At 45.9% G+C, this 26,061-nt stretch overlaps 1 protein-coding gene across 4 annotated transcripts in view; it reads right to left on the minus strand.

Annotated features, from left to right (window-relative positions):
* Positions 1-26,061, minus strand: part of DISC1 (DISC1 scaffold protein) — a 347,388-nt gene that overhangs the window by 234,395 nt on the left and 86,932 nt on the right. For all 4 annotated transcript variants that reach the window (XM_067711093.1, XM_067711094.1, XM_067711096.1 and 1 more), the window contains exons 4-5: positions 17,136-17,283; positions 3,217-3,346 (exon numbers count right to left, since the gene is read on the minus strand). In XM_067711093.1, coding sequence (XP_067567194.1) covers positions 3,217-3,346; positions 17,136-17,283 — 278 coding nt within the window. The remainder of the gene's footprint in view (positions 1-3,216; positions 3,347-17,135; positions 17,284-26,061) is intronic.

A 26,061-nucleotide genomic window follows, 5' to 3' on the forward strand; every position in this document is an offset into this window, starting at 1 on the left:
ACATCATTAACCATTAGAGAAATGCAAATCAAAACTACAATGAGGTATTACCTCACACCAGTCAGAATGGCCATCATCAAAAAAATCTACCAACAATAAATGCTGGAGAGGGTGTGGAGAAAAGGGAACCCTCTTGCACTGTTGGTGAGAATGTAAATTGATACAGCCACTATGGAGAACAGTATGGAGGTTCCTTAAGGAACTGAAAATAGAACTACCATATGACCCAGCAATCCCACTACTGGTCATATACCCTGAGGAAACCATAACTCAAAAAGAGTCATGTACCACAATGTTCATTGCAGTTCTATTTACAATAGCCAGGACATGGAAGCAACCTAAGTGTCCATCGACAGATGAATGGATAAAGAAGATGTGGCACATATATACAATGGAATATTACTAGCCATAAAAAGAAATGAAATTGAGTTATTTGTAGTGAGGTGGATAGACCTAGAGACTGTCATATAGACTGAAGTAAGTCAGAAAGAGAAAAACAGATACTGTATGCTAACCCATACATATGGAATAAAAAAAATGGTTCTGAAGAACTTAGGGGCAGGACAGGAATAAAGACGCAGACGTAGAGAATGGACTTGAGGACTCAGGGACGGAGAAGGGTATGCTGGGACTAAGTGAGAGAGTGGCATGGACATATATACACTACCAAATGTAAAACAGATAGCTAGTGGGAAGCAGCCACATAGCACAGGGAGATCAGCTAGGTGCTTTGTGACCACCTAGAGGGGTGGGATAGGGAGAGTGGGAGGGAGATGCAAGAGGGAGGGGATATGGGGGTATATGTATCTGTATAGCTGATTCACTTTGTTATAGAGCAGAAACTAACACACCATTGTAAAGCAATTATACTCCAATAAAGACGTTAAAAAAAAAATCTACCAACAAAGAAAAGTCCAGGACCAGAGGGCTTCACATGTGAATTCTATCAAACATTTAGAGAAGAGCTAACACCCATCCTTCTCAAACTCTTCCAAAAAACTGCAGAGGAAGGAACAGTCCCAAACTAATCCTACAAGGCCACTATCAACCTGATACCAAAGCCAGACAAAGATACTACAAAAAAAGAAAATTACAGACCAATATCACTGATGAATATAGATGCAAAAATCCTCAACAAACTACTAGCAAACAGAATCCAACAACACATTAAAAGGATCATACACCACGATCAAGTGGGATTTATCTCAGGGATGCAAGGATTCTTTGATATATGCAAATCAGTCAGTGTGATACACCATGTTAACAGATTGAGGAATAAAAACCATATAATCATCTCATTCGATGCAGAAAAAGCTTTTGACAAAATTCAACACCTATTTACGATAAAAACTCTCCAGAACTAGGCATAAAGGGAACTTACCTCAACATGATAAAGGCCATATATGACAAACCCACAGCCAACATCCTTCTCAATGGTGAAAAACTGAAAGCATTTCCTCTAAGATCAGGAACAAGACAAGGATGTCCACTTTCACCACTGTTATTCAACATAGTTTTGGAATTCCTAGCCACGGCAATCAGAGAAGAAAAAGAAATAAAAGGAATACAAATTGGAAAAGAAGAAGTAAAACTGTCACTGTTTGCAGATGACATGATACTATACATAGAGAATTCTAAAGATGCCACCAGAAAACTACTAGAGCTCATCAAAGAATTTGGTAAAGTTGCAGGATACAAAATTAATACACAAAATTCTCTTGCATTCCTATACACTAACAATGAAAGATCACAAAGAGAAATTAAGGAAACAATCCCATTCACCATTGTAACAAAAAGAATAAAATACCTAGGAATAAACCTACCTAAGGAGGTAAAAGACCTGTACACAGAAAACTATAAGACACTGATGAAAGAAATCAAAGATGACACAGACGGAGAGATATACCATGTTCCTGGATTGGAAGAACCAATATTGTGAAAATGACTATACTACCCAAAGCAATCTACAGATTCAATGCAATCCCTATCAAACTATCAGTGGCATTTTTTACAGAACTAGAAAAAAAATCTTAAAGTTTGTATGGAAACACAAGAGACCTTGAATAGCCAAAGCAATCTTGAGGGAAACAAATGGAGCTGGAGGAATCAGACTCCCTGATTTCAGACTACACTACAAAGCTACGGTAATCAAAACAATAGGGTACTGGCACAAAAACAGAAATATAGACCAATGGAACAGGATAGAAAGCCCAGAGATAAACCCACACACCTATGGTCAACTAATCTATGACAAAGGGGGCAAGGATATACAATGGAGAAAAGACAGTCTCTTCAATTAAAAAAAAAAGTGCCGGTTTATTGGAGAATATTTTCAAATAGCAACAATGTTTGCTTCCCTTTGCCACCTTGCTATTGTATGGACTTGGATGGGCAAACTCAGATAAAAAGAACACTGTGCTTGAGGCAGGGGCAGCGGGAGGGCTTCCAGTAACATGTCTGAGCCCCATTAACTTGTCTAAGGTCATTCAGCTGTTTGGAGCCTAAGCCAGCTCTTGGACTCAGTGTTAAAGCCCTCTGCTCTTTCCAGACGTCAATGCTCCCCATTCCTGCCTCAAGGCCTCCAGGCTCAGGCAGGTGTGGACAGAGTTGCAGGGCTCCTTGTCTCTGGGGGACACTGTCGACTTCCAGAGCTCCTGGTTGCCTCCTGGCTGGAACTCAGGGCTGCACCAAGATTTCTAGCCCCTGATGATTCTCGGCCAACTTGCATCCACTGCTCTGGGCCTACCTGGAGCTCCCACGGAGCCCCAGTCATTCCCAGTCTTTCCCAGTCCCGCCCACTTTGCCCAGTCCACACTTACAGCTCTGCCTCCTGACAGGCGCTACTCAGAGTCCAAGCTGACGGCAGTTGCCATAAAGCACGGCCACAGCTCAGATTTTTCTCTGCCTCTAAAAGAACCTTCTTCAGGGCAAAACGAGAAGAGGTGACAGACTGGCCTGGCAGACAAGGAAAGCATATTCAACAGGTAATGAGGAATAGCAAAGACAGGCACACACACCGCCAAGCTTTCAACCCCTCCTTGGTAATGAGACTCCCGACAGACCCCCTAGTCACCACCCTCCACCCTGTGCTTCCAGGTGGACAGCCAACGCTCTAATTGCTTCACTCAAGCAAAGCAAAGACCCACTTTGCTACCTTTGGCTCAAATGGATAAGAAAAATGATGTCTTGTTTCTTGAAGATTCTTCACCCGCTTACCTGTAACTGCTGCTTTTCTTGGAGAAGCCAGTCTCGCCTGGTGATGGACACAAGCAGGTTGTCCTGAGCAGTGGGTTCCAACATCTTCAGCTCCGTTCTGAGCTGGGCTTGGGTGTCGTCACTGCCAGCTCTTAAAACAAAACATACATATTGGTACAGATATGGATGAGCTGAAATCCTCAGATCTACAAGAATGTTAATGGAAAGAAGGTCCACAAAGTGGCCCCCAGCGGCTCTCATCCTTAGGAGGGTCATAGGGATGAGGTCCCTAATGTAAGTTTTTGTTTTAATGACAATCTGTCGGGGCTTTGGCTGTTTCCCAGAGCCACCTTGCTTAACTGGACTGGGCACTGTCCAGCACCGTAGCTACGCGTGTGGCTATCTGCGCTGAAAGTGTAAAACACACACCAGATTTTAAAGACTTAGTATGAAACGAAGAGTGTAAAATAGCTCATTAATGATATTTATGTTCATTACCTGTTGGGATGACAATGTTTTTGACATACTGGGTTAATTAAGTATATTTTAAAAATGAATTTTACTTGTTTTTTCTTACTTTTTAGAAATGTGGCTACTAGAGCATTTAAAACCATGTATGTTTTGCATTATACATCATTGGACAGCTCTGCCTGGGCCATCCAGAGCAAACTTCCAGGGCTGATCTTGGCTGTGGAGATGACAAAGAGGGTTGACTGATGCCTGGGTCAGAGATTCTCAGAAAAGGTTTGCTAAAAGACTGTCAAAAACCACTAAAAATCTCTTTCTCCCATGCTCGCAAGAGTTGGCATATTTGGTTGAAGCAACGCTGGTGAAGATGTGGCCCAGGCTGCCACCTTATGCTGGTGAGTTGCCGTTGCAGGAGCCTTGCAGGTGTTTCTCATCAAAGGATGACAAATCAATTTATAAGCGGTTACAGCTGTAAACAAGACTTGTCCCCTGCGCAGAGCAGAGGCGATGGGTAAACCAAGGCCACGGACAAATGCTCCCCCCAGGGCTCAGACTTACTCACTGTAGGAGTGGAAAGGTAGACGCCCTGCTCCCACTTCCTACATCTTAACATGGCCCTTACGTTAACAAGGGGGCCTACCCAGCAGCACAGTGAAACAGCCCTAATATTCTTAGAAACAATGATAGAAAATATGTCACCTCAGCTTTTCTAAGTTAGAAAACAGTGGCCACAGAAAAGGGAGACTTGATTGAATCTCTGGGCCAGACACAGATTCAGACTCAATAATCTCGAAAGCTGCTTACTTAATATAACATACCACGCAATTTAGAAGCTTATTTTAAGACCCGTTACTCTCTGTAACAAGTCTCTGTGTGCGTAAAGGCAAATCACAAGAGTAGTAGTAGTAATAAAAAAATTTAACTGGCAATAACAAAATAATCCGGTATAATTGAGAATTTGCTGTACGCCGGGTGTTATCAGTGTTGCCAACGAAGAAACAGAGCATCAGGGAGATCTGAGCAACTTGCTCTGGTGTAACCAAGCAGGACCCTATGGGGCCTTCCCAGAGCAAGACTCCCCCTCCAGGTCCTCCGCCTGCCTTTCGTCTGTAGAAAAACTTTAGTCAAAGAATAAATTTAACTAGAGAAAAGAAAATGCAGAAAGAAAGGAAACTTTCAAGCAAGACAAAATAATAATGGTTTAGCCATTAAACAAAGAAGTCAAAAACCTTTTGTTCCTCCCCAAGGGCTATAGATAACATTCTGAGCCATGTCCTTAGAGCTGTTTTACAGAGACTGAAACCCTCACCAGGTAGAAGATGTTAACTGTATGCTGCTCACAAGCACACAGACCCCAGACCAGTTGGAACCAGAAGGTTGATGATGTTGACTCCCAGTTACCTCACCACCAACCAATCAGAAGAAGGTCCACGAGCTGATCACACACCCCACAGCCCCCCTCCCTCACCCTGTCTTTATAAACTTTTCCCTGAAAACCATCAGGGAGTTTGGGCCTTCTGAGCACTAGCTGTCTGGACTCCTTGCTTGGCGCCTTCGATAAACACTGCACTTCTCTTCACCACCACCGGGTGTCAGTAGATTGGCTTTCCTGGGTGTGGGCAAGCGGACACAAGTTTGGCTCCACAACACTGGGTCACACAGAGAGCAAGAAGCAGAGGTGAGGAGTCCATCAAAGGGCCGTGAGGCTGGTGGCCACTTTCCAGCCCTTCCCTGGACACCATATACCAGTCAGGCTTCAGCAAGATTATAAACTCCTGTTTCTTCCTGGCTTCTAGCCACATGCCACCCACACCTGCTGGCTAAGTCCCCTTGCCCATGATTCAACACAGTCAGCTGAGAGTGACAGCTTCGGGGAGGTAGATGAGCACGGTTTGAGCCCTAACTCCACCTTTTTCTAGCTATGTGTCCTTGGACTTACCAAACCTCTCTGAACCTCACCTCCCTCGTTTTTAAAATGAGAATGATGGTGATGGTGATGCCTTCCCTATACGGCTCCATATGGCTGATTACGGGATCAAATGTATTCAACAAATGGCCACTGAGTGCCTGCCCTGTGCAGGTCCCACTCTCACCCTGGGGCCATAAGGGGACTCTGTCCTCGGGGAGCTGGCCGCTTCCCCCCAACCTCACCGTTGGCATCAGGAGACTGGACGGTGTGTCATGTCCACTGGACACACCGTCCTTTGTAATGAAGAGTAAAGATGAGATGTTTCCAAGGACCTTTCCATGTATCGGAAGGGGGAGGGGGTCCCTGGAAGGAAACCACCATCAGCTATTGTGGGAATGGAACCCACCTCCTCCCCTGGGCCCCCAAGTCTCAGCCTGTCCGCCCAGCCTCTCGCTCTGGACGGCAAACCTCAGCCCATCTCGTGCTGCTGTCCCCAGGGCCCAGCACTGAGCAGGGCTTAGCAAATATTTACCGAGTGACTTCATGAGTCCACGGCCTAGAAAAATCCAGAAGCTGTTTATATTCAGCTTTCGATTGCATTAGATCATTTCTTCACACTAATTTATTTCCCAATTTGCTCTGCTTATGCAAATATTAAGAGTTTCCTGAATTTCCTAAATAGATACCATCTGGGTCGGGATGGGAGTTAGTGAAGGGAATCAACACAGAATTGAAAATGAGCTGCAGGGGAACTACAGGTGGGTAACTGGGAATTCTCCTTATTATCGTTAATCACATTCATTACTTAATCCATAAAAAAAGCCCCTGTGATTCACCGAAACTCCTGTGTCTCTCAGACTTTAACTCTGGGTAGAGAAAGCCGTGCACAGATGGCTGAGTGGTGGCCCCAGGACAAAAGACAGCTCAGGGATGAAGCCGGGGACCGGTTTCCATCTCAGCCCATCAGCCCTCAGAGCCACGCTCCCTCTGCCTCCTACAATGTTGTTCCCTTTATTTTAATAAACCCCAATGTGTAAACCCAAATGTCAGTGCAAATTAGCCTTGCTATAAACTGATCAGTATGGAAAACGAGCAAATCCCTCAGGGGCAAGAATTAAAAACACGTGGGTTGGAATGTTAGCACAGCACTCGGTGCCCACGGGGACTCGGGGTGTCTAGGACCACACTCTCAGCCCCAGGTTTCATGCAGGTCCCCATCTGCCCAGTGCTGGAAAAATCCTGGCCTTTCTACTTTTGTCTTTTCCACCAATCACTTAAAGAAGGATAAAACCCATCTGTAAAATAAGATCCTACACCACTGCAAACAGTATAGATCCAAACTGCACAGGACAGCATACCACATCCCAGGGATAACATGGACCGCGTGACTTCTGTGAGTACAGAGTTCAGTAATTCAGAATAAATCCCACCTGGGGGGAGGTGTTTCCTGAGAGTGTGCACCTGTGATGAACCCACCCGGTCACCTCCTCTGCAGCTGGCTCGCTGGGCCCGGGGCCCTCCAGTGCGCTGCCTTTGCGCGGAGGGTCGCCTTCGGGAACGTCTAGAGTGAGACAGGGCAGAGGGGAGCCCAGACATTCCACCGGCTGGGACATCCCGTGCCAGAACGGCTCCTGACAATTGCTGTGGTTTATACAGTTGTACGTATAACACAGAGGGTCCCTTTCCAGACAGGAGTGACGGACGGTCATCACGATGCCAGAAAAATTGCTCTGTGGTGCCACTGCTGGAATCGTAGAGTTTTAATTGAGGAAAGAACCAAAACGGATGCTCTCATTTTCATAGTGAGGAAAACCTCAGCTCAGATGACCACTTCCGGCAACAAGACTTGAGGAGGACCTTCCGAATACCTTTGCCAACTGCTGCTCCATATCGAGGGCTATCCTATCAAATTTATGTCATCCGACGAATGTGTTTCCATCTCTCCCTCGGTGGGATGATGGCGATAAGGAAGTGGTTTGGGCCAGTTATGCAATCAATGAAGTGTGCGTTAAATCTGGAAATAGCTTTCTTAGCCAAACAATGTCATAAATGACTGAGGCCACTCTGATGGCACAACTGAACATTGTAAACTTGCCAGGGACAATGAAGGTAACTTTACAGTTCTTCCTTATATATCTGACTTGGGTCTAAAAGTAAGGAGAGTGGAGTAAAAGTCATACACCTTAGAAAAGTGGACATCACTGGTTTCTACAATCTCATCCCACATATAGAGGTGACAGCCTTGCAGGAGGGGCACGTGGACATTTACTTGGGTTTATAATATCCATGCCCAATACAACAGGCTTCAGACGGACTTCAGCTGAATTTGAGCAAAGAGGATGACACAGGAGACCTTTATTTGGAAGTTTTATTTATAAGCCACTGATTTTAAAACAAATTCCGATGAGTCTTCTGTGACTCCCTTCAACTGGTTTTTCTCCTCTTTTCCTTCCTCCCTTACTTCTCAAGGTGATGACAAGGGATCAGAGGTGGGTCTCCTGGGAGAGACACAGGCCGTGCTAGTCCCCATTTGGCTCGAGCTGTGATCAGGGGTTCAGAAACGTCTCCTGCCACGTTGGTAACAGGGATCATTTTTATGCCGCCTCATTTTACATCTCTGGTAAAATGTGTCTGTAACAGTTATTTTCTTCTGCCGCGTGTCTCCATTCCAGCCTGTGAACTTAGAGCTGATCATCGTTGGATTCTGCGGTGTGATGGTCCCGACATGACAAATGGAAACAAAGTATCACATGTTTCAAAGGGAAGAGAGGAAGAGCGGGTCAGAGGAAAAATGACTCAGTCCAGAAGCACCGTGAGCTACACAACGTTCATCTGTTCCAATCAGAAAGGAAGTAGGTGAGCAGGAAGTATCCGGACAGGCAAACCAGAGCCCTGCCCTGATAACCACATTGGAAAACCATCGTATAGCTTTGTTTTTAAACCCTGTTGTACTTTGTTTACTTGTGTTTTAAGTTATCTATTGGGAAAAGGTCTTTGATAAAGGACACTTTGCATACACACACACACACACGTGCACACACACAACTGAAGATGTAAATATGACCCGTTTTCATGTACATGGTGGTGAAGGTCCAGTGGGAAAACACACAGGATGTATAGTCAGAGAAAAGCAAAGTATTCCTGAGAAAATTATCAGTCATATGTGCACAGTAGACCAAACCTCCCTCTTAGGAGAAAGGAAAAAATAACTTTCTTTGGACTGGGTGAAAGATACAGCAAAAGTAGATTCCCGATCATTGACTGCTGTGCTAGGATGTTGAGGTGGAATTTTCCAGTTGCTCCAGAATCAGACGCAAACGCTGAAGGACACAGGCCTAAATGCCCTCCACCCCAAATCGGGAGCAGCGAGGGAGGTGTCCACCCAGGGCTGCACAAGTTGCAAACCACCAGCACCCTCACTCACCACCATGTTGACCGTGCAGGAAATGGAGTCTTCATGAGAGATGCTTCCCTGCCCAAGCCCCCAGCCCCGCATGGGGGCAAACAGGGAGTAAGCTCTCCCACCCAAACCAAAGGAAGGAAAAGCAAGTCCACTAGACCCCCTCTTCCAGCCAGGGGGTGTCCTGCAAGGAAGGCTGACGTCTGGTTCTCCCATATGAACTTCTATCTGCGTCTGTTTCTCCCATATGAACCTCTATCTGTGTCTGGTTCTCTTTGGAGCAAAATCTGAGACAAGGAGCTGAGTTCGGGCTGCTTTTTGGCGAAGTGATTCCCAAGAAACCAGAGTGGGTGGTAGGAAGGAGGAAACGTCAATAAACCGTGTGCTATTGAGCTGATCACCACAGAGGCAACTGGGGCGCCAACCAACTGGGAAACGTCCTGGGAGAAAACGTGTGCAACACTCCTCGAAGCTGTCCCCCTGGACGTGGGGAGGCTGGAGCATTAATCTGCCCTCAGGGGCATCACTCACTCCCCTTCCTCACAAGAGGCAGGGAAAGCCCCGTGGCAGAGAAGCCTGTCGGGTTCAAAGCTGTCAGTGGGCACAAAAGCGTCCACAGCTGGAGAGGGAATCAGAGGGAGGCCAAGGGGTTGGGACGCGGGGCATCAGGTCTCTGCGGCAATCCCCGCCCACACACCAACTTTGTGATGCACCGCTGCCCGTCGAGCAGGGATGAAGGATCGGGAGAGCCACAGCAGGGCAGATGGCCTGGAACCGGCGACCCGCATGCCCACCGTTCAGTGTGGCAAAGATACGTGAGCTTCCTGTGAACCAAGTGAACACAACAAAAGGGATCCTCCCAACGAGGGCGCCCACTGGCCAAGGAGACCCAGAGAAAGAGGTTGGGTGACACATGAAAAACGGTGGTTGCCCCTGTGGGGTGGAGAGATTCTGTTCACGTCAGGATCAGGGAGGTGCTGCAGTGGCCTCTGGGGACCCCGCATCTGAGTCCCACAAGAGAGGGAACGTGTCAGCACATATTCACAGGGGTATCAGCACCTCTGTTGGCCGGGGGGCAGCGATGGCCCACAAGGAGAGGATTACAAACTCTGGACGGGGAAAGATTTGAATTGGACGTACGAATGATGCTTCAAACTAGACTCACTGGATGAGCAACGGTAACTGAAAATGCCCCAGACATCTGTATTTTCTGCCCAAGACACCATAGAGACAAACCACGATGCCTTTGTACCCTGCTGAGTAGAGATACCCCAGTGACCCAGCTATATTACAGAGCAGTGCGGTACAAGAGACAGAGAGAGACAGATACCAAACCATTTGAGTACCAGTAATCTGCTTTAGAGGAGCCCAGTTAACCCCTGGGGTGACAGCTAACGCTCCCTGGGCTGCTGGAAGGACCTGGACAAATCGAGCACGATTCAGGGTGACACACAGAGAATTAACCAGTGCTTTTTAGAACGATGCATTCAACAGGGATTATCATGAACAAAATGACAGTGAAATTACAAATGAAGTACCTGATTGTACGTGGGAGTTTACATTTCCTCAGATCTTATTCTAAACCAAATTCTCTTAACTTGAGAGCCAAAGGCCCCCTAGAGAGGGAATCCATAAGCTCAGAAGATCTGCATGCAAGTGTTTGCATGCAGTTGTCCGTATGTTTGTACATACGTGGTGCTGTGATGGAAGAAATCTATAGCTTTCATTAGATCCTCTAGGAAACGCTTGATCCCAACAAGGCGAAGAGGTACTTATTTGTGCTGTTATTAATCAGTATTGAAAATGTGCCATATGCCGATGCAACTTCTTTATTTCTACAGGAAAAGCACCATCGTTGGGAAGCATTCTGTTTCTCCCTGGACTCGGAAAACCCCTGACCTGGGAGAAACCTTGCCACCCAGGCGCTGGCTGCCTGAGCTCGGGCCAGACACCCCGTCCCCCTGGTGGCCACTGTGAGAACTGCAGTCAAAGCCCCTGGTTCGGGGGAAACCTGTGAGTCCACATAGTCCTGCTGATGACAAACGTCACAGGCTGGATGGGCAGTCAGCACGGAGAGAGGCAATTCTTTAAATTATTAATGACTATGCAATTATGTTAACACGCAGCAGAAAAGCGTAAGAAAGGAACTAATTTTGAGGCATTGCTCTCTAATTGTGTTAATCATGGGACAGATGGCGTTGGCACGAGAAAAGCCAAGATAATGCTTAAATAACTGAAGTGTGGAAAAGAGCGATCTAATTCAACCCCCTCCTTTTCTCATGAGGGGAGTGAAGTGTGGAGAAGGTAGGAAACTATGTCAGGTCACACAGAGCTGGGTAGCGCAAGAGACAGGACCAAATCCAGGTTTCCTGGAGCTCCAATCGGGGGTTCTTCAAGATACTGTGGGGACTTCCCTGGCGGCGCAGTGGTTGAGAATCCGCCTGCCAATGCAGGGGACATGGGTTCGAGCCCTGGTCCAGGAAGATCCCACATGCCGCAGAGCAACCAAGCCCATGCACCACAACTACTGAGCCTGCGCTCTAGAGCCCGCGAGCCACAGCTACTGAGCCCCCGTGCCGCAACTACTGAGCCTGTGCTTTAGAGCCCATGAGCCACAACTACTGAGCCCATGCACCACAAATACTGAAGCCCGCACACTCTAGAGCCCGTGCTCCACAACAAGAGAAGCCACCGCAATGAGAAGCCTGTGCACCACAACTCTGCCCCCGCTCGCCACAACTAGGGAAAGCCTGCATGCGGCAATGAAGACCCAAGGCAGTCAAAAATAAATAAATTAATTAATTAATTTTTTTAAAAGAAGATACTGTGAACCTCCTCCTTGCTGGGTGTGTCAAAAGCAAGGCTGAAGGAGTGTTTTCTCCAGGGCAACTGAACCACGTTAGAGTGAAGGTTCTTCCTCTCTCCCTCTCTATACACATGCATCTTGGTGAACCTACATGTAGATACACATATGTATCACATTCATTCATTCAGTGAATATTTACGGAATACTTATCATAGGTCAGCCACTGCTCTAGTGTCTAGGAATAAAAAGATAAATACAATACAGTCTTGTCCTCGAGGAGCTCACCGTCTGTCAGAGTAGACAGACGTTCAAGGAAACAGATTAATTTGAAAGCCAAGGCAGGGGTGAGGTCATTCAAGGGGCTCCAGTAATTCAAGGGGTAGATGCCGTGACTGACACGGGCAAGGCTTCACAAGGATGGGAGCTCAGCTGAGTCGTGAAGAATGAGCAACAGTTAGGTGACAACTTCTACCACTTCCGCGTGTGTCAACGGCAGGGGCTGGTGGCGCCTAGTGAAATTCCGGCTGCTGGAAAGCTAGGCAAGAGCTGCACTGGAAAAGCTTTGAGTGTCATGCTAAGCAGCACAGACCTTATCGCAAGGACCATGAGGGCCGCCGTGCATGACACGACGTTTCCACCTGAGGCATCGTGGAAGGTGAATGAGAGGGAGTAATACTGGGGTCAGGAACACCAGAAGGAGACCACTGCAAGAATCCGGATTACAATTATTAAATCAGAACTGAAGCCCTGACGTGAGGATGGGCGAGGGGAGCAGGGATGCAGTAAAAGACAGCGGAGTCCACAGGACGTGGTCCCCAATTAGACTGGGGAGTAAGGCCTAAGGGGAGGAGCCAAGGCTGAACCCGAGTTCTTACTTGGGTCACTGGGGAGATGGCGGCATAAGTCACTGAGACTGGGGGTGCAGGAGCAGGGACTGACCGGGGACAAAGAGAGTGAATTTAATAACTAGATAGTTTTAAAAGATAGTCAATTTAGGGCTTCCCTGGTGTCGCAGTGGTTGAGAGTCCACCTGCCAATACAGGGGACACGGGTTTGTGCCCTGGTCCGGGAGGATCCCATGTGCTGCGTAGCGGCTGGGCCCGTGAGCCATGGCCGCTGAGCCTGCGTGTCCGGAGCCTGTGCTCCGCAATGGAAGAGGCCATGACAGTGAGAGGCCCGCGTACCGCAAAAAAAAAAAAAAAAAAAAAAAAGATAGTCAATTTAGTAAAGGCAAGAATAAAACAACAGTAAATTTTTAAGGTAAAAAGGTAGTACACTTAGTAAAGCTCAGGGAGTTGTTCAAAAGAAAGCCGAGTTGTGGGCTGGAATTTTAGAGAGAGACCAGGGGTAGGGATAGAAATTTGAGGGAAATTAGGAACTTCCCTGGTGGTCCAGTGGTTAAGACTCCACGCTGCCAGTGCAGGGGGCCCGGGTTCAATCCCTGGACAGGGAACTAAGATCCCACATGCTGCATGGCGTGGCCAAAATAATTTTAAAAAAAGAAAAAGAAATTTGAGGGAAATTAGTCCATTAGTGGTACCTGAAGCACAGGAGTATCTGAGATCCCCCAGAGAGAGTATATAAAGTGGGAGGAGAGGATGGAGAAGAGAAGACAGGGGAGCATCAGTATGAAGGGGTTGGGAGAGAAACAGGAGCTCTTCAGAGATGGAAAGGAATGGCCAGCAGGGCAGCAAGAGCAGGAAAGAGTGATTTGAGAAGGCCACGGTGAGAGAGTTTCAGGGATGAACCCGATTGATCAGAAGTTCTAGACGGTGCCGTGACAATGCACGGAAGAAGCATTTTAAGATGTCTTTTCAGTTGAGCAACTAGAAAATCATTACCAACTCTGGTAGCGGCCGAGATAGAAATCAGAGCCCGGTGGGCTCAAAAAGTGAATGGGAACTAAAAACAGTATCCAGGTAACTCCTGTGAGGAAAGGAGGCAGGGGGAACAAGGTGCGCCACGGGTTTACATGGGCTTCATAAATGATTAATGATATACTTCTGTGGGGAGCGTATTCGGCAGAGCGACGGGAACATGCCACCTTTACGGGTCACAGTCAAATACGAGAAAGGGCAGGGGGTGTAACCTGAGTGAGAGAGCAGGACATTGCCTTCATTTTAGTTCACCGTGTTCTACGAGACACTCAGCTGAGACCATAACAAAGCATCGCTCTCCAACCACAACACGTGTAGCTAGAGACATGATCATTGGAGAGCAGGGGCCAGCTTGGACTCAGAGGGAGAGCGCGGGAAGCTAGTTCCAAACCGGGACTCAAGCCAGACGCGAGGTTTGTGCCCAGGCTCAGTACCCACCCACTGGAGGCCTGCACAAGTCCCTGAAGCCTTCCTGGGCCTCGTTCCCTCATCTCTAAATACAGATAGGGAAGCAGATGATGATGAGGTAATCTCCACAGAGATACATATATCAGTATACAAAATCTGCAACCCCCTGGAACTGTCTTGAGGATTCAGCGAATTACTTCTTATTCATCAAAAGAAGAACAGATAAGCAAAATGTGGTACATAATACAACGGAACGTGATTCAGCCTTCAAAGGGAAGGAAATTCTGACACGTCACAACAGAGATGAACCTTGGCTCAGTGAAAGAAGCTAGTCACAAATGGACAAATACCATATGATCCCACTAAGGTGAGGTACTCAGACTAGTCAAATTCATAGAGACAGAAAGTAGAAATGGTGGTTGCCAGGGGCTGGGAAGGGGGGACAAGGAAGTTAATGGGTTTTGTTTTTGTTTTTGTTTTTGCAGTATGCGGGCCTCTCACTGTTGTGGCCTCTCCCGTTGCGGAGCGCAGGCTCCAGACGCGCAGGCTCAGCGGCCATGGCTCACGGGCCCAGCCGCTCCGCGGCATGTGGGATCCTCCCGGACCGGGGCACGAACCTGCATCCCCTGCATCGGCAGGCAGACTCTCAACCACTGCGCCACCAGGGAAGCCCAATGGGTTTTTTTTAATTGAAGTATAGTTGATTTACAATGCTGTGTTAGTTTCTGGTATACAGCAAAGTGATTCAGATACATAAATATATATATATATATATTCTTCCTCATATTCTTTCCATCATAGCTTATTACAAGATACTGAATACAGTTCCCTGTGCTATACAGTAGGACCTTGCTGTTTAGCTATTCTATATAGAGTAGTGTGTATCTGCTAATCCCAAACTCCTAATTTATCCCTCTCCCCCCCATTTCCCCCTTTGGTAACCATAAGTTTGTTTTCTATGTCTGTGAGTCTGTTTCTGTTTTGGAAATAAGATCAATTGTATGATATTTCAGACTCCACATATAAGTGTTATCATATGGTATTTGTCTTTCTCTGCCTTTGTCTGACTTATTTCACTTAGTATGATAATCTCTAGGTCCATCCATGTTGCTGCAAATGGCATTATTTCATTCTTTTTTATGGCTGAGTAGTATTCCATTGCATATATGTACCACATCTCCTTTATCCATTCATCTGTCGATGGACACTTCGGTTGCTTCCATGTCTTGGCTATTGTAACTAGTGCTTCTATGAACACAGAGGGGCATGTATCTTATTGAATTAGAGTTTTCTCTGGATACTTGCCGAGGAGTGGGATTGCACGATCATACCATTGCTCTATTTTCAGTTTTTTAAGGAACCTCCATACTGTTTTCCATAGTGGCCGCACCAATTTATATTCCCACCGTCAATGTAGGAGAGTAGGGAGTTAGTGTTTAATGGGGACAGTTTCATTTTTGGAAGATGACAAAGTTCTGGAGATGGCTGGTGGTGACGGCTGCACAACAATGTGAATGTACTTAACGCCACTGAACTGTACACTTACAAATGGTTGAAATAGTAAATTTTATGTTATGTATATTTTATCACAATGAAAATTTTTTAAAAATGAGTTACTTCTTAAAGCACTCAGTAATTCTTATGCAAGTAAGAGTGTTACGCAAGTGTTTGTTAAATTAATAGAAACACAATACACTGGCAGATGCTAAAAACGGCCTGAGACTGGGGTGGAGGACCAGAAACACCCCCAAAGATCAAAAGAAAGAAAGAGGGCTTCCCTGGTGGCGCGGTGGTTGAGAGTCAGCCTGCCGATGCAGGGGACACGGGTTCGTGCCCCGGTCCGGGAAGATCCCACGTGCCGCGGAGCAGCTGGGCCCGTGAGCCATGGCTGCTGAGCCTGCGCGTCCGGAGCCTGTGCTCCGCAACGGGAGAGGCCACAACGGTGAGAGGCCCGCTTACCGCAAAAAAAAAAAAAGAAAGAAAGAAAGAAAGAAAGAATTAAGTAGAACGTCAAGCTGGGAAGGGCCTGTGTGAGAAGGGGACAGGAAACAAGGTGATACTTCAATGTCAGATGAAAAAAGAATAGAAATGGGATGCGAGATTCACCTGTTCTTCAAGAGAATCATGTAAAAGTTCACTCAACCAACACTTGTAAGGAAGCACCTACCAGGCGCCAGGCACTCTGCGACGTGATTCCTGCAAAACTGCAGGACAGGCACGTGAGAAAACCACCAGCCTCGCTGTCAAGACAGGTTCTACGGAGCTGCCAAGATCAACCGAATGTAAAATGAGGACTGGGCCAGACAGGCCTGTGATTGTCAGAGCCAACTAGAAGTTGGAAGTGCAGTGTAATTGCTGTGGCCGTGTTTACACCCAAGCAGAAGCAGACCCGCGCTCTGATTAGCCTAATCGCATTCATCACTACCGCTTCCGCCTCAGGCCTTTACCCAAGGAGAGAGGTCACCAGCAGACAGAGGAGAACAATGGTTCACAGACTTTTCCAACAGGCCAGCACCTGGGACCCGGCGCCAGACAGCCTGACTTAGCTGGTCTGGGGAAGAAGCTGGACGTTGAAAAACTCTCCAGGTGATTCAAACGTGCAGCCAGGATTGAGAGCCACCGAATTAGAAGTAGCTTCTGGCCTCCACCTAGTCCCGGTCCTGGGAGACCCTTGGGTAGCCGAAAGAGCAGAAGATGCTCCGGAGGAAGAGTCAGGAGGAGGATGTGTTTTCATCCCTCGGTCAGAGGGGACCATGGGTGGATCTTACAGGATGACAGGAGACCCAGCTGCCCTCGGCAAGAGGAAATCCACCTCCACCTTCTCAGCGGGTGGGCTTCCCGGGGGAGCTTAGCACCCAGCCGCGCCTGTGCTTGTCGACGGGCCCTGCTGGCACTTAGCAGAAGGGCTTCTTAGGACGTGTGACCCACCCCAGTCCCTGCCTCTGGAAGGAGCCCCCACCTGTCCAACTGGCAGAAGGGTGCTTCCCGGGAAAACGCAGCGAAGGGTCTCCCGGGCTCTTCGCCACTCAGGAGCGGCGAGAGGGAAGAGGGCCCCCAGGGGAGAGCACGTACCTCTGGGCCGCCCGGTGCAGGGTGGCCTGGGCCTGTGCCCTCAGGTGGCCCAGGAGGCCACTGACGGCCGGCTGCTGTGAAGGGAGCTGAAAGTGCAGGCTGCTTCTCTCTTTCTCCAGGGCTTCTAATCTTTGTTGGATCATCTCAGCTGGAAAACAAAAATGATGAGAGGGGAATAAAGAACCATAAAACTCAAAATAGACAACCCAGTGTCCCTGGGCTCCAACCCCAGCCAACGGTCACCTCAATGACATAATACAAAGGTCACCTGTTTCTAGGTCAGCACTTTCATCTCTTGGTTCACGCTTTTAAGAATCTTCCATCTTTTTATTGAAAACACAGCCCCGCTAGCTTTCATTCTTCTAGCTGTCGGAGGTTACAGTCTATGTATTTATATGGTGATCATAATTATGACCATCACATAGGAGGATACATCATACTAATTATTTTTAAAACCATGATGGCTATTTGGGAGAAAACCTGCTAATTTTGATGAGTCTGTATAACCGGTTGAAAAGTATCAGTGCTCATGGGGCTCCCCTGGTGGCGCAGTGGTTGAGAGTCCGCCTGCCGATGCAGGGGACACGGGTTCGTGCCCCGGTCCGGGAGGATCCCACATGCCGCGGAGCGGCTGGGCCCGTGAGCCATGGCCGCTGAGCCTGCGCATCCGGAGCCTGTGCTCCACAACGGGAGAGGCCGCAGCAGTGAGAGGCCCGCGTACCGAAAAAAAAAAAAAGAAAACTATCAGTGCCCAAATGTTGATTTTTGAGAATGTTTCCTTAGAAACTGTCCATCAGCAGAGAACCAGTCACAATTACTGAAGCCACAGAAGTGATGTTCAAACTGTCATGCTACAGCTGACCAGAGACCTGCTGCAGCTTGGGTGGAGGGGAAGCGGGCTCAGGTGTCGTGTGCAGCAACCCTGAGTCTCTGGGGATGCCAACTGCAAGACCTCCCCGTCAATTTGCCGTATGCCTTGTGACCAGTAGCCAGAAACTTGCTCAGAGAATTTGCCAAGGATTCATTCTAGCAATACCAGAAAGGGTCGTCTACTTCCTGTTCAAGACCAAGTGACAGCTACTGCCAGGGCTCTCCGTCTGTGCCACCTGCTTCAAAGAGACAGCGGAGCTAATTCAGATGCTACACTTACAACACACGGTGGCGTCTGGCCTGACAGGTCTGCTAGGATAACGCCGAAAGGTACCAGCCCCGTTCTCTAACACCAAGCTTCGTACTTTTAAAATATTTTATTTTAATTAATTTTTACATTTTTATTAATTTATTTACTTTAGTATTCAGTTATTTCTTGCTGTATAAAATCAAAACTTCAGTGAAAAGCGATCAAGTTCTTACCTTGTATGCTTTAAAATAACATACTGATGCAGTCCTGAAGCAGTAGTAAAGATGTGTTAAGATACTGTTACGTAGGGATTAGGAGAAAACTGAGTTTGCACCTCAACTCTGACATTTCTAGCCGTCTGACCTTCAAGTGACTTAACCTTTCTAAGCTTCAATTTCCTAATCTGCAGAAACAGGCCTAATAATAGTCTGCACATCATAAGATCTTCGGAGGATTAAATGAGATAATACACACAAAGCATTTAGCACCACGCCTGGCACCCAGCACGCGTCCAAAAGGAGTGGCTATTATTAGTGGTACCAGCAAGTCCTGGCCTTCAAGTGTCCACAAGGAAGCCAGAAACCCAGGCTGGGCTCCCTCTGCTGGCCACCACATTGTAAACTGCACCCGCCCACCGCCAGGTGAAAAGTCCGCAGAGAACACAAGCTGATCCAGCAAAAGCAAACACTGCAGATGGGAAGGCGACCGCTACAGATCGCACTCACAATGAATGGCAAAGGAAAATATGAATTACCCCAGGAAACAGCTGTGATTAGGTATGTTCCGTGCTGTCATTCATCTGCGGAAGTGTGGATATCTTAAGTTATTTCTATTTTATGATTTTTAAAAGTGCACTAGATCACTCCACACCAGTCAGAATGGCCATCATGGAAAAGTCTACAAACAATAAATGCTGGAGAGGGTGTGGAGAAAAGGGAACCCTCTTGCACTGCTGGTGGGAATGTAAATTGATACAGCCACTATGGAGAACAGTATGGAGGTTCCTTAAAAAACTACAAATAGAACTACCATACGACCCAGCAATCCCACTCCTGGGCATATATCCAGAGGAAACCATAATTCGAAAAGATACATGCACCTCAGTGTTCACTGCAGCGCTATTTACCATAGCCAAGACATGGAAGCAACCTAAATGTCCATCGACAGAAGAATGGATAAAAGAAGATGTGGTACATATATACAATGCGACATTACTCAGCCATAAAAAAGAATGAAATGATGCCATCTGCAGCAACATGGATGGGCCTACAGATTATCATACTAAGTGAAGTAAGTCAGAAACAGAAAGACAAATACCCTATGATATCACTTACATGTGGAATCTTTTTAAAAATGACACAAATGAACTTACTTACAAGACAGAAGCAGACTCAGGGACTTCAAGAACTAACTTATGGTCACCAAAGTGGAAACGTGGTAGGGAGGGATAAATTAGGAGTCTGAGATTAACATATACACACAACTATGTATAAAGTAGATAATCAACAAGGACCTACTGTAGAGCACAGGGAACTCTACTCAATATTCTGTAATAACCTACATGGGAAAAGAATCTGAAAAAGAATAGATATGTAAATACGTATAAATGAATCACTTTGCCGTACACCTGAAACTAACACAACATTGTAAATCAACTATACTCTAGTATAAAATTTTCAAAAAAAGAAAAAGTGCACTAGGATGGTCATCACCGACTTTATAGCTTACCACTGTCTCTAATTTCTAACTTATCACCCACTCCATCCTCCCAGTGGCTATCCCATTTCGCACAACTAAATGCTGTATTTGTGACTTCACGTCATTTGTGTGAATCCTGCTGTTTCTCTAAGAAAATCTCTCCCATCCTGCTCTCTATTTGGCCAGTGGTTGGAGGAAACATAACTTCACTGTCTCTGGCTTTTCTTTCTTGTAAACGTCTGCAAGATTTCTGCAGACACTGTTCATCTGATTTCAGTTTGTAGCTCAACATCGAAAGCCAGAATTGCAGAGAATGCTGCACATGGCAGGTGCTGAATAAATGGGGTTGACTAACCGTCTGACTGATAGAACACCAACAATTTAGAATTTGGGTCCCATTTATAAACAACGCTGAACAGTAAAAACAAAGTTAACCATGAAAGACGTTACCAAGCGCTAAGCAAAACGATGCATTGAATAATATGTTCTTAATGACACTGCAAGTTTACTTTATGATTCTAACACGCTTCATTTGTAGGACCTCAGCAAAGAAAATGCTAACCAACCTCTCATTCCATTTTGGATCAAGCAAATGCGTTTTTTGATGCTGCTACAGCGTACTTATTAATGTTTAATTTAGGGGCAGTGCTCATCTGTTATATACTTATTAATGTTTAATTTAGGGGCAGTGCTCATCTGTTATTCACCGGCACCTCAGTCCTAAGTGCCTGTTCCTTGGGCGACAGTATGGAAACAGAATGAAAGAAAAGCACTTTCTACGTCTATGCATAAATAAGCAAATAGGCATTTACAGAGCATCCTGCTAAACAGATTCAATTCCTACCGCCTTGTTCTGTCTGTGGGATGACAATATATGGTGTAAACCATTTTCTTCGCTGTGCAGCCATTCTACATGCTAAGGAGGCCCTTTAAAGTTAAGAAGCAATCAATGTCTTCCTAAGTCATTTTCCCTTGGTTTGTACATAAGAAATGCTATTCACTGAGAGCAGAATATTGTAACAATTCCACATCACCATACACATCGTGCGAGATGACCAGTTTACAAAGAACAAGACGGTGATGAAAGGGCTTCCCTGGTGGCGCAGTGGTTAAGGATCCGCCTGCCAATGCAGGGGACACGGGTTCGAGCCCTGGTCTGGGAAGATCCCACAGGCCGCGGAGCAACGAAGCCCATGTGCCACAACTACTGAAGCCCGCGCACCTAGAGCCCGTGCTTCGCAACGAGAAAAGCCACCGCAATGAGAAGCCCTCACGCTGCAACAAAGAGTAGCCCCCAACTGACACAACTGGAGAAAAGCCCACACACAGCAACAGAGACCTAACGCAGCCAAAGATAAAATAAATACATTTAATAGGAAGAAAAAGACTGTGATATAATGTATTTCACACTAATCCAAGCCAGCCTCTGACATTTCAGCGTGTTGGAATTTGCTGGACTCATTATCATAAAAATCAGCCACTATTGGGGCACTAAAGCCTTCAGGCATAATCATCATTTCTGAGCAACTATTACACGTCTGGCACCATATATACATTATTTCTGAGCTTCACAGAAACTTGTAGAGCAGGAATACGAATGCAGAACCTAAAATGCAGAGAATTTAAGTAATGTGCCCAAGGCCTCAGGATGAGTAAGGAGCAAAGTCAGAATCTGAACCTTGACTCTTCTGGTGCCAATCCCTGGGGTTTTTCTATTATACTTCCCAGGAGCCACGCCTGAAGCCATGCCTGCTCCTATAGTTTCCCCATCACACAGGGATGCTGTCTGTCTATTCATCTGTCTGGCGCCCTGGAGACTGGGATCCACTGGGCAGGGCCGAGCCTCAGTCACCTCTGCCAATATCCAGTTCAGCGCTAGGCACACAATAGGTACTGGGTAAAGGTTGAATACATAAATGCATGTCTACATTTGTATGAAGAGCACTGCAGACGCAGAAAAATAACCACCATTCTACCTTGCTATCTAGCAATCACGTTATCCTCACAATGACCTCGTGAGGGAAACACGGTTGTTCCCACTTTGCAGATTGAAACACTGAGGCTCATGGAAAGTTTAAGAGATTTTTCTGGGTTAGTCGCACCGCTATGTGGATTCAGAAATAAAGCCAAGGTCTGTCTGACTCCAAAATCTGTGTGCTTCACACTGTGTTCTACAGGGACGATCCCATCCTACGGTGTACACCATAACCTGAAATACATACCCGGATGCGTCAGGCACATGCAAACGATCAACTCATCTTTCACCTGACCCACCTTTCTCACAGAAAGCAGTCCGAAGCCAAAACAAACAAACTGGCAATAGTGAAACAGCCTCAGATCCAATTCTAGGGGAATGGTATGTAGCAAGTCAAAAACAATTAGAAAAACTGTGAGGGAATATTTTAATTTACAAGAGAAAAACAGGATACAAAATTATATGCACATAGGATCTGTACTGTAAGATATAAATATGGTTTTATAGCTAGTGGGAAGCAGCCGCATAGCACAGGGAGATCAGCTCGGTGCTTTGTGACCACCTAGAGGGGTGGGTTACGGAGGGTGGGAGGGAGGGAGACGCAAGAGGGAGGAGATATGGGGATATATGTATATGTATAACTGATTCACTTTGTTATAAAGCAGAAACTAACACACCACTGTAAAGCAATTATACTCCAATAAAGATGTAAAAAAAAATCCAAAATAGATTTTTAAAAAAGAAAGAAAGAAAAAAAAAAACCCAGGAGGAACTAAGAGTTTTGGCAATCATTCGTGCGATTGTAGGTGATTTTTTTCTCAATTTCACTGCTTATCAAATCAGCTGTAAAATCTTGAGCTGTTTAGTATTTAGAAAAGTATTCCATTTTTTTAAAGCCTACTGGTTACTTATACTGCTCTTTGATTTCTGCATTAAAAACGGAGATTTGATTTCCTCAAATTCTTAATGCTAAACTGCTTAGGGTAAGCTTGGTCTGCCTGGGTCACAGAGCTTTTCAGTGTATCCCAAAGAGGACTGCCAGAAATGTTATATTTTAAGCTCACCGATGTGTGGAAAGAAGACTAAGAAATCACTGTGGTTGTGGCATAAAAGGAAAAACAAACATTTGGGGGAGATACAAAAATTTCGGGAGACAAGCAATAATTTAACCATGTACTTGCCCACTCAGCAGTTAGCCTGTCACCTTGTTCCTAGTACATGTGTGTTGATTCACTCTGAAGTATTTCCACAGAATATCGGGTTTGAAGCATCTGTTCTTCCTCAGTAAGGCTCTACCAGCAAAATGAATTGTGAGTGATCAAAATAACAAAAGTAATGACACGTCCAGGTTCCTCCCCAGGTCTTAGGTGTGTCATAAGACTAGCAAGCACTGTGTGTGAGCGTGTGTGTGTGTGAGTGTGTGAAGGGTGTACACACAAATGCTGTCACTTGGCTTGCTTCAAGTAGCAGTATCCAGACACATCAGAAAACACCCAGAATTCCTCAGGATCGTGAGCTTTTCACAGGAAGGCATGGTGACGGGTCCCTCCAAAATACTCTTCGCCTCAACTCTTAAAACTAAATTCATAAGAAGATGTTTCTTTCACCAAATGTCAATCACCAAATGTCTTAGGGAAGTAACCGACCAACTGAATTTTGGTTACTTTTTATAAAAGCCTCAGATTTTCGGAACCCTAAAAATCGTCTCTAAAGTATGTTTTCACAGATGCCGTGGAAAACTGGATCACTGCATCTGTGTGCTCTGTGCTCATCGTTCAGAATCTGCGGAGGCTGAATTTCCACTGGCAGCTCAGTTGTCCGTGTATTTCTAAGAGCCACGGAAGGGGCCCCCCAGCAGTCCAACCGCTTCCGACACCACTGTTGTCACCACTTCCACTCCCACCATCACCACCAGCCCTGCCGCCACTGCCTCGTTCTACTGAATACATTAGGAAGAGAGACCCATCCAGCTCTCCAGCTGTTTACTGGGAGACATGAGTTGAAAGCACTTACAAGATGGAGGAACATTCATTTCCAAATAGCTGCAAAGCAGAGAACCCAAAAGAGGACAAGGGAGGAAAAGCCACTTAGCAGCACAATGAAAAAAGTTCAAAGGAACACACCCCAGGGCTTCCCTGGTGGCACAGTGGTTAAGAATCCACCTGCCAGTGCAAGGGACACAGGTTCAAGCCCTGGTCCGGGAAGATCCCACATGCCGCAGAGCAACCAAGCCCATGCGCCACAACTACTGAGCCTGCGCTCTAGAGCCCGCGAGCCGCAACTACTGAGCCCGTGTGCCACAACCACTGAAGCCCACATGCCTGGAGCCCGTTCTCCACAACATGAGAAGCCACAGCAATGAGAAGCCCGCGCACCGCAGTGAAGAGTAGCCCCCCATCACCGCAACTAGAGAGAGCCCGTGCGCAGCAACGGAGACCCAACATGGCCAAAAATAAAATAATTAATTAATTTTAAAAAACACACACCCCAAAATATTAACAGTGGCTATCTCAAATAAAGGTGATTTTTTATTTATATTTCTGAACTTTCCAGATGTTTTTACTATGATCATGTATTGCTTAAAATTCCACTTTTATATAAAATCATCTAAACACCCCAGTTAAAAGGTAGAGATAGTCAGATTGGGTAGAAAACCAAGACTCAGTTATATGCTGCCTAAAAGAAGCCAGTCCAGCTTTGTTTGGACTAGCATTAGGATGATATCTCTCTTTTCATGGTATTACTTTAAACCTTTTTATGTTTTTACATTTAAAATATGTTCCTTAACAAGGACCTATGGTATATCACAGGGAACTATACGCAATACTTTGTAATAACCTATAAGGGAAAAGAATCTGGAAAAGAATATTTTATATACACACACACACACACACATATATAACTGAATCACTTTCCTGTGCACCTGAAACTGACACAACATTGTAAACCAACTATACTTCAATTAATTAATTAATTAACTAATAAAAATGAATTTTGATAGATTAAAAAATTCCATTTTTAGAAATAAAAGGCAATTATCAGCTGGTTCATTCAGGCAACGGCAAGCAGAGTTCCTACCTGGAGTCAACTAGCATGAATTATGAAGTAAACACAGCTGGGTGTGATTTTTTTTTTCAGCCATTTAAAAATGTGTAAACTGTGAAAGAGAAACCCTTGTTTAAAATGTAACGGCAGATCGTCCTCCACGAAACAATTTTTATGCCATGTTCTTAATTTTAATTGAATTTAGATATATGATCAGCCATTACCCAAATGGCTCAATCACTGCGGCAATTACTAACTCACTCAGCAATCTAGGTGCACGGCTGATAAATGGAACACCTCTGTGTCCTGAATATTGAAGTTTATTGGTATGAAAAGAGCAATGCTTTACAGCAGACTGACCACACCAACAAGGCTGTGGGACATTTCTGGAAAGCAACAGCGCAACTTAAGGATTCGGCCATTGACTCCTGGGCCTCCTATAGGATGACACTACTGCAAATCCAAGCGGCCAATTTTGAGCCTCTCCTTCACGGGCTCCTTTATCTTTCTCCACCTCTGTTAAAGGGTCTGGGACCATTTCATAGTTGACACGCCTCTCAGTCCTCCGAACCTTCTACTGGCACCGAGGTTATTTTTAGAAATCATACAAATGTAAAAAGTTCAAATGCCTGTTCATTCTCTCTGTCCACTGGTTTGGGCTACACTCCACTTTCACTATCAAACTGGACATGGCGTTCAATTAGTTCCTATGAGCAGATTTCTCATGAGTAATTTGCTCTGCTGGTATTTTCAGACAAAATTAGCTGGACACATCTGCTTGTCACCACTCAAAAACCACAGGCTCCCCCAACCCTTTTCATAGTAATCGCTGCAACCTGTAATCTTTTCAGACTTAATTGTTCTCTTGTAGAACATCTTTGAAACATAGTCATCTCTAATGGAATTCGGGATATTAGGAGTGCACTGTTGACCAACCGCTGTCATTGTTTTAAAACTATAATGCAAATCACATTGATGTGTCTGTCCCTTTCGACAGTGGACAAATGGAGCACACCAGTGTGCTCGGTGCCCAGAGGATTCTACTCAATTGATCTCTGGCTAATGACATGGCAACACGAACAGCTTAA

The sequence above is a fragment of the Pseudorca crassidens genome, chromosome 16, assembly GCF_039906515.1.
Source record: "Pseudorca crassidens isolate mPseCra1 chromosome 16, mPseCra1.hap1, whole genome shotgun sequence".
Classification (NCBI taxonomy): Eukaryota; Metazoa; Chordata; class Mammalia; order Artiodactyla; family Delphinidae; genus Pseudorca; species Pseudorca crassidens.